Source organism: Nansenia antarctica, assembly GCF_963989245.1.
Source record: "Nansenia antarctica genome assembly, chromosome: 1".
NCBI classification, from domain to species: Eukaryota; Metazoa; Chordata; class Actinopteri; order Argentiniformes; family Microstomatidae; genus Nansenia; species Nansenia antarctica.
In genome coordinates, this window is record NC_137674.1 from 40,960,853 (window position 1) to 40,969,875 (window position 9,023).

At 47.7% G+C, this 9,023-nt stretch overlaps 1 protein-coding gene across 1 annotated transcript; it reads right to left on the reverse strand.

Annotated features, from left to right (window-relative positions):
- Positions 1 to 1,667: 1,667 nt before the first annotated feature.
- LOC308149981 (ubiquitin carboxyl-terminal hydrolase 42-like) lies at positions 1,668 to 8,151 on the reverse strand (the record flags this gene model as incomplete). Its single annotated transcript, XM_080522856.1, has 14 exons — positions 1,668 to 1,959; positions 2,073 to 2,449; positions 3,419 to 4,087; positions 4,446 to 4,602; positions 4,713 to 4,813; positions 4,951 to 5,091; positions 5,261 to 5,372; positions 5,468 to 5,550; positions 5,681 to 5,751; positions 5,874 to 5,941; positions 6,379 to 6,478; positions 6,967 to 7,077; positions 7,259 to 7,468; positions 7,899 to 8,151. 14 exons carry the CDS (start codon positions 8,149 to 8,151, stop codon positions 1,668 to 1,670), a joined length of 2,745 nt encoding a protein of 914 aa, XP_080378982.1.
- Between the last annotated feature and the right edge of the window lie 872 nt (positions 8,152 to 9,023).

The following is a 9,023-nucleotide window of genomic DNA, read 5'->3' on the forward strand; positions in this document are numbered from 1 at the left end:
GGGTAGAGGAGTAGTGTACAGAGGTGGGGGGGCCTGAGGAGTAGTGTACAGAGGGGGGGGTAGAGGAGTAGTGTACAGAGGGGGGGGTAGAGGAGTAGTGTACAGAGGGGGGGGTAGAGGAGTAGTGTACAGAGGGGGGGGGTAGAGGAGTAGTGTACAGAGGGGGGGGGTAGAGGAGTAGTGTACAGAGGGGGGGGTAGAGGAGTAGTGTACAGAGGGGGGGGTAGAGGAGTAGTGTACAGAGGAGGGGGGGGTAGAGGAGTAGTGTACAGAGGGGGGGGGGTAGAGGAGTAGTGTACAGAGGGGGGGGGGGTAGAGGAGTAGTGTACAGAGGGGGGGGGGTAGAGGAGTAGTGTACAGAGGGGGGGGGTAGAGGAGTAGTGTACAGGGGGGGGGGGTAGAGGAGTAGTGTACAGAGGGGGGGGTAGAGGAGTAGTGTACAGAGGGGGGGGGGTAGAGGAGTAGTGTACAGAGGGGGGGGGGTAGAGGAGTAGTGTACAGAGGGGGGGGGTAGAGGAGTAGTGTACAGAGGGGGGGGTAGAGGAGTAGTGTACAGAGGGGGGGGGTAGAGGAGTAGTGTACAGAGGGGGGGGGTAGAGGAGTAGTGTACAGAGGGGGGGGGTAGAGGAGTAGTGTACAGAGGGGGGGGGGGTAGAGGAGTAGTGTACAGAGGGGGGGGTAGAGGAGTAGTGTACAGAGGGGGGGGTAGAGGAGTAGTGTACAGAGGGGGGGGGGTAGAGGGGTAGTGTACAGAGGGGGGGGTAGAGGAGTAGTGTACAGAGGGGGGGGGGGGTAGAGGAGTAGTGTACAGAGGGGGGGGGTAGAGGAGTAGTGTACAGAGGGGGGGGGGGTAGAGGAGTAGTGTACAGAGGGGGGGGGTAGAGGAGTAGTGTACAGAGGGGGGGGGGGGTAGAGGAGTAGTGTACAGAGGGGGGGGGGGTAGAGGAGTAGTGTACAGAGGGGGGGGTAGAGGGGTAGTGTACAGAGGGGGGGGGGGGGGTAGAGGAGTAGTGTACAGAGGGGGGGGGTAGAGGAGTAGTGTACAGAGGGGGGGGGGGTAGAGGAGTAGTGTACAGAGGGGGGGGGTAGAGGAGTAGTGTACAGAGGGGGGGGGGGTAGAGGAGTAGTGTACAGAGGGGGGGGGGGTAGAGGAGTAGTGTACAGAGGGGGGGGTAGAGGGGTAGTGTACAGAGGGGGGGGGTAGAGGAGTAGTGTACAGAGGGGGGGGGGGGTAGAGGAGTAGTGTACAGAGGGGGGGGGTAGAGGAGTAGTGTACAGAGGGGGGGGGGGTAGAGGAGTAGTGTACAGAGGGGGGGGGGTAGAGGAGTAGTGTACAGAGGGGGGGGGTAGAGGAGTAGTGTACAGAGGGGGGGGTAGAGGAGTAGTGTACAGAGGGGGGGGGTAGAGGAGTAGTGTACAGAGGGGGGGGTAGAGGAGTAGTGTACAGAGGGGGGGGGGTAGAGGAGTAGTGTACAGAGGGGGGGGTAGAGGAGTAGAAAGAAAGGGTGTCTCAGTGAGTGTGAAAAGAGGGATGCAGAGAAAAAAAGTTGTCTTCTCCAGTGAAAGGGTTGAGAGAAAGAGAGGGGGAAAAAAGCAAAAACATAAAAGAGCTGGAAATGTCCTCAAGTCTGTCCAGGGTAGGTGTGGTGGTGTAAGTGCACACACAGTCACAACAGCCAGTCCCAGGCCAGCTCCTTCTCTTCCAGACAAAACGCCTCCTCATTGTAGTCGGTGCGGCGTTGTTTATTAGGCGAGTGGTCGTTGACATGGTCGTCGCCATGGTAACGGCGCTTCCGGTTCGGCCTCTCCTCACTGCTTCCTTGATGGGGTGCCGTAGGCGATGCATGACCAGAAGGGAGGCTGAAGTCATCGTAGTCGGTGCGGCGTTGTTTCTTAGGAGAGTGGTCGTTGACATGGTCGTCGCCATGGTAACGGCGCTTCCGGTTCGGTACCTCTTTGCTAGAAAAAAAGAAGAAGAAAAGCATACAGGCTTAATACAATTACATTCTTAATATCATAATTTAAAATCATTGAAATCTGCACAGTGCCTGGAGGTGTGAGGGTTGTCTCACCTTGGCCGACTGTGATGAGACTCCCTGCCGTTAGCTATGCTTGGACCCACACCAGACGACAGCCCATGACCGTTAGCTATGCTTGGACCCACACCAGACGACAGCCCATGACCGTTAGCTATGCTTGGACCCACACCAGACGACAGCCCATGACCGTTAGCTATGCTTGGACCCACACCAGACGACAGCCCATGACCGTTAGCTATGCTTGGACCCACACCAGACGACAGCCCATGACCGTTAGCTATGCTTGGACCCACACCAGACGACAGCCCATGACCGTTAGCTATGCTTGGACCCACACCAGACGACAGCCCATGACCGTTAGCTATGCTTGGACCCACACCAGACGACAGCCCAGGACCACTGCTAGAAACCTGCAACAGACCACAACCACAAACATCAATGGGCGCACTGATGAAAATATTGACAGGACATGATGACATACTGCAGGATAATGACATGATTACATACTGCAGGACAATGACATGATTACATACTGCAGGATAATGACATGATTACATACTGCAGGATAATGACATGATTACATACTGCAGGATAATGACATGATTACATACTGCAGGACAATGACATGATGACATACTGCAGGATAATGACATGATTACATACTGCAGGATAATGACATGATGACATACTGCAGGATAATGACATGATTACATACTGCAGGATAACGACATGATGACATACTGCAGGATAATGACATGATTACATACTGCAGGATAATGACATGATTACATACTGACATACAAACATGATTACATACTGCAGGATAATGACATGATTACATACGGCAGGATAATGACATGATTACATACTGCAGGATAATGACATGATTACATACTGCAGGATAATGACATGATTACATACTGCAGGATAATGACATGATTACATACTGCAGGATAATGACATGATTACATACTGCAGGATAATGACATGATTACATACTGCAGGATAATGACATGATTACATACTGCAGGATAATGACATGATTACATACTGCAGGATAATGACATGATTACATACTGCAGGATAATGACATGATTACATACTGACATACAAACATGATTATATACTGCAGGATAATGACATGATTACATACTGCAGGATAATGACATGATTACATACTGCAGGATAATGATATGATTACATACTGCAGGATAATGCTTTGCAATAGTATTTCAACAACAATACCTTCTTCTCTTGTCCTTGCAAGCAGCCAAATACCATGACAACAATCCTATACGTGGCCCGATATCAGATAACCACACTTTATCAGATAGAAACTATTCTATGCTACCGTTTTGGCATGTTATTTGACTAAGTACCTTGTCAGTGTGTTTGAGGCCATTGACTTTGTGGTGTCCGTTCTGGTGACCGTTCTGGTTGGGTTTGGCGATGCCGTTACTGTTGTGGTGCGCCCCAGCCTCACTCCCACTAGCACCGTTGGTCTTAACGGCCGGCTGGGGTCGCGGGGCCGGTCCGTAGACGGCTCCTCCGTTCCTCCCGTTGAAATTAGGCTTGGCCAGGCCGTTTTCTAGAGCGCCGCCCTCCTGATCAGACTCCTCTGATGACTCGTGGCCGTACGGCACCAGGAAGGAGGAGCCGTGATTCCCATTACTGGCTGACGTGCCGTTCACACGAGGCGGGCGAGGGGCGGACATACAGGCTGAGGTAGATTGTGAGGAAGAGGAAGAGGAGGAGGCGGACGGCTGGACGTAAGAGGAGGAAGCTGAGGCTGAAGAAGAGGATGAGGAGGGGCGGATCTGCTTGCCCTGGCCAATGTAGAAGGAGAGCTTCTGTAGAAGGAGAGCACGGTCGGGGATCCCAGTGGGACGGCAGAGTGGGTTTGAGGAGATGGAGGACGAGGAGGATGAAGAAGAGGAGGCGGAGGGCAGCACGTGGCTCGGTTTTCCGAGGCCGCCACTGCTGGTGCTAGGCTTGGAGCCAGATGGATTGTCTCTTAGAGAGCCGTTCCCGTTGACGTGAAGGGTGTTCTGTGAAACAACCAAAATAAGTTAGCTACAAGCCTCATTACACACTGCTGTTTCCCTTACCATTGAATAGGTGGGGCGGACCCCCCTGTCTGGAGTTTTGGCTTAGATAGAACTCAATAGAAAATGAGTAAATGGTAATGGCATCGCTGGATGTGTACTCATGTGCCCTGCCAAAAACAAATCTGTGCGAAACACTGGTACGCGAGCTTGCTGTGAATACAGTATTATCATTCATTGATCTTTAATAATCATCAGAATTATCATTAAGTATCATGCCAATGTGGTGTGAAGCTGCGTGTGGAGGCTCATATGACAATTAAAGAGTGTGTGTGTATACAGTGCAGTATAGAGGCTGTACCTTAGCCATGTTTGGGGGCAGCTGGGGGCCGATGAAGCCGGTGGAGTTGTGGCAAAGCCCGAGGTTGACACTGGGCGTGAGGACAGGGCGCGGGGACGACTGGCCTGGGGTGCGGCTCACGAGGTTACAGTTCCCTCCGTTCTTCAGATCAGGTGACCTGGTGGCCGGAATACAACAAGATGTTTTCGTGATAAAAAAAAGGGGGGGGGAGGGGCATGCACAAGAAATGTAAGTTGTGAAATGTCTTTGCGCCTCTGTGGTACTCACCTGATGTAGAAGAGCACGTAAGCCTGTTGGTCGAGAACGGATCTGATGTCACTGACAGACACCGAGGAGTCGTTCATCTCATACCACTGCCCGTCACTGGCCTGAGAATTAAGAAGAGGACTGTTAACGTCACATCACATCAACATCTAATTCTGAGCAAAATGAGACTGGCTGATGCACTGGTGAACTGAATTTTTATGAGGGTGTGTGTGTGTGTGTGTGTGTGTGTGTGAGATACCTTGATGTAGCAGTAGTAGTGTCCAGCATGGCAACTACGGCCTGAGTGGACCAGCACTGCATACAGAACATAGTCCTGGGGCTCCCCGTGGGACTGGGACATGAAGGGCCTAAGGTCCAGGTACTCGGGGTACCTCACGTCCTGAGTAAGGAGAGTAAGGACGACACAGGGAAACCACACAGGGAAAACGAACAGGGGGTACATCTTCAAAATAACTAAGGCATTTCTGATTGTCTGAGAAGAGGAAAAAAATACCCTATTGCATTTAACATTCTAAACCTGAATCCAAATATTCCCAAAATGATCTTACCTTTCTAATCTTGCCCCCGTTGAAGTCGGCAAAGCGCTTCAGTGAGATGGTGAGCACGTTGGAGCTCCGGTGGATGGTGAGTCTCTTTGAGGCTGGAACCATTTTCTTACACCTGCAGACAGGTTTTAGTCAGTTGCATTCCATTATGATGTGAGGAATCAAAACTCAATAGGCTGCACAAATAAATGAATACAGGTATATACTAACTTTGTGCATTTGTATGCATTATCTCCATCCAGTTGCTCTGGCTTGACAAACTGCTCCAGTGCCTTGGTTATGCTGGGAGCCGTCTGCAAGACGACAGACACAATTCTCAATTATTTACTTATTACCAATATCTCATATCACGATGAATAATTATTGTAAAAGGTACTTGATTGATGTGAAACAGCAGAATGATTATGTATAATTGTGTGTTACCTTTATTTCCAATGCGACATCCAAGTAGGGGTCAAACGTGTCAGAGACTGCTTCGCAGTTTAAACATTTTACTGTGAAAGATTGAGCATTGAAGATTCAGTGCTTTTCTTTGCTAACTTTGTACGGGTAAGCAACATACATACAGTATAAGCAGCATACAAATGAGCAATGCAAGTTTGGACCAATAACTTACCCCTGGATCGTAGGTACCCTCCAAAGACTTGGTGGATAAAACTGGTTGCCTGCGTTTGCCTGTCCAATCTATTGAAAAAAGAAATGTCAGAAGAATTAAAAAGACAAACTACAAACTACTCAAAATGTGAATGAATTATTCCTAATAGTCAGCCAGTCTGTACTACAGTACATTCTCAAATCAATATACTCGTTTATTAACCATTAGCAACACAAACTGTTACAGCCCTTTGAGAAGAAGAAATAAAGGGGAAGAGACAGCAGAGGAAATAGAGCAAAGATAATTACAGAAAGGTAACCTGTTGGCGCAGAAAGGAAATCCACTATCCACAAGAGCTTGCTACAGTCAGTTTTAAGGGTCGCTTCTATAAGCGAGGGTCATTGCAACATATCTATTAATCATGTCTCACTGTATTCTAAGCTAAATATGAATGTAGGTCACATCCAAGTACACTACATCCTAGTGGCTGAACACTGATTTCCATAACTCCCTCAGTAACACCTACTTGGTTCCAGGCAGGCAGGACTTTTGCATAGCATCCACTGTGCATCGCAGGAACTCGTGGGCATCCTCCTGACTCCCTAAGCGGAAGTGCTTTGCAATCCCTACCGGGTGTAACAGGGCAGGTAGATGACGAAACCATACAGTTGACAAAAACTTGAGAGCATTAAACAATCACATTGACATGGTTATGGTTAGCTGTTACTTATCGTTTGGTATTTTGGTGGAAGCATAGGATGCTATTGCTAAGAAGCTGTCTGTCAAATAGTTCTCCCTCCAAAATAAATTGATAGCACCTTCTACTTTTTTGGAGGGAAAATAAATGTTCTGAAGATACTGTGTGTTCCCTGGATTTGGCACCTGTGATGCTCTCTTTGCATTTTTGGAGGAAAAACTATTTAGCTGACAGGCTGGTCATATTGTCCATATATCTATTATTTTGATACAGCAAATATGTTTTTTTGTTTTGTTCTGATGTGATTGCAGGCAGTTATTATTATTATTATTTTATTTTTTACAACAACACATATTTCCATCAAGCATATATTAAATAGTAATATAGTTTTTTTTCTGATTGTGAGTGGACACTCACGTTTTAGTTCATTGCAGACACCAATGGGCTTGATGACGTTCCCCGAGTTAGCAAAGACCTGGGTGATGTGGTTCTGCATGGTGCACATCATACAGAAACCAGGCTCATGACCTAAAGGGGAACAGATATGGAGGTTAATCGGATAAGAGGCATGTTGTACCGTATCTTCTAGCATTCTGTTCCGATTAACTTCATTCCTCAATACAATTGTTTAAAATTCAATATATCACGACCAAAATAGTCATTCTAAACAGGTCTGGAAACCAGATTGGTTAGATCTTCATTCACATACATGTTTTGGAATGTTCCCGGGTCAGCATGTAGTTGGTGAGGGGAACGGTGTAGGTGAGACACTGCAGAGCCGAGTTGAGGAAGCAGGTGTTTCCCAGGTTCTTGAGGCCCGCTCCGATGCGGTGGATCTGGCTCCACTTCAAGTTGAGCCGCTCCATAGGGAACAGGACCTTCTGGGGGAGGCCAATGTCGTCCCCACTGCTCAGCACCACTGGGGAGGGTGGGAAAACACAAAAAACACTGAGATTAGTCACAGGCGGAAAATACTTTTAAAGAAAGTTTTACGTTTTGTTTATATGGAACAAGCGATGGAGTGCTAGGTGAGAGCAGAGGGCAGAGAGATGCTGTCTTTATTACTGACATCACACAGTAGGTTCTACAAGAGAGAACCTCATTCTGGGTCATTTGCTTGGGGCTACATTAAGCGATTGATTACCCCCCTCACAGTACAACATGCTTACATAACTTGCCATGCCATAGAGAAAAGACACACAACACCTAGGAAACCTGTTCAGTCGGTCAATTGGGCGGGAATTCCCTCAGCACACACAGTGAATACATTTACAGTGAGTGCAGGTATTTGCCCTCGTTTTTACCCAGCATCAAGAGACCTTTTGATTTAACAAACCATATCTTCTCACCTTGCTCCTTGGGCCGATCCACTGAGTGGGTCGCACTGCTGTAGATGGTAGCTCCAGGTGTGGGGCCCAGGCAGCCGCCTGTCTTCACCCTGGGGGTGTCATTGGGTGAGGGGCCCACCCCCCAGCTGGAGCAGCTGCTGTCCATCCCGTCTCCACTACTGAAGGGGGAGCGCTTGCACCCGACTGACTCAAGGTCAGACTTCTCTGAAGATGACTTCTTTGATGACTTCTTCTTTCTTTGAACTATGGTCATTGTTCATTGCTGATGGGCAAAAACAACAAACACAGATGAAAGTGTTAGCTATTTAATATGTAAGTATTGACAACTAGTTGAGGAATGATAACCCTGGTAGAGATTAGTGAAGTTGTATCTGAACCAAGCACACATACAATCTTCACTGGAGCTCTAGTGGGTTAGTATTACGCTATGATATTCAGATTGTAGTCCAAGAGTGCCAAATAAAGTGCAGTGTATATAGGATGCTCTAAACAACCTATGAAGCAACACTTTAATACAGTGTCATCCTTAGCTACCTGCATGCATGCATGTTCCGTCCAGCATCTCAATCAAACACACTGATTTTCTATTATAAATGGGTGACTTCTGGGTATGACAGATTCAGTTGGTGGATCTATTCACACATTATATCAGGAATGACTCCCTGTCTGGTACTGAGAGGGGCTTATGATACTCAGTCAATCCCCATGAAATATGGCAGAACAAAATCGTTTCAAATGAAAGCTTGAGGAACAAAGAAGGGTTCACAAAAAGAGTAGCTAGCTAGTAGTGTATTATGGAGATCCATGTTAGTATGTCATATTAACCACCAGGTTTACAATGCATGGCAAAACATTCCTATCACTTTAAGAATTTGCCCACCGATACAATCGTTCGTTAAATAAGATTTCACCGAATAATATTGCCAAACTAAAAATGCGCCTGCTTGTACCAAATAAATGGCTCGTACACACTAGATTCACGGACACGTGACAACGTTACAGTACCAGCGGTTCCCAACCTTTTTCGACTCGAGGCCCACTTAAAAATCTCTTAAGTATTCGCGGCCCACACAGGCATTTTTTGGGGGTGTCTCATCATTATTATTGTATTCATATTGGATATTT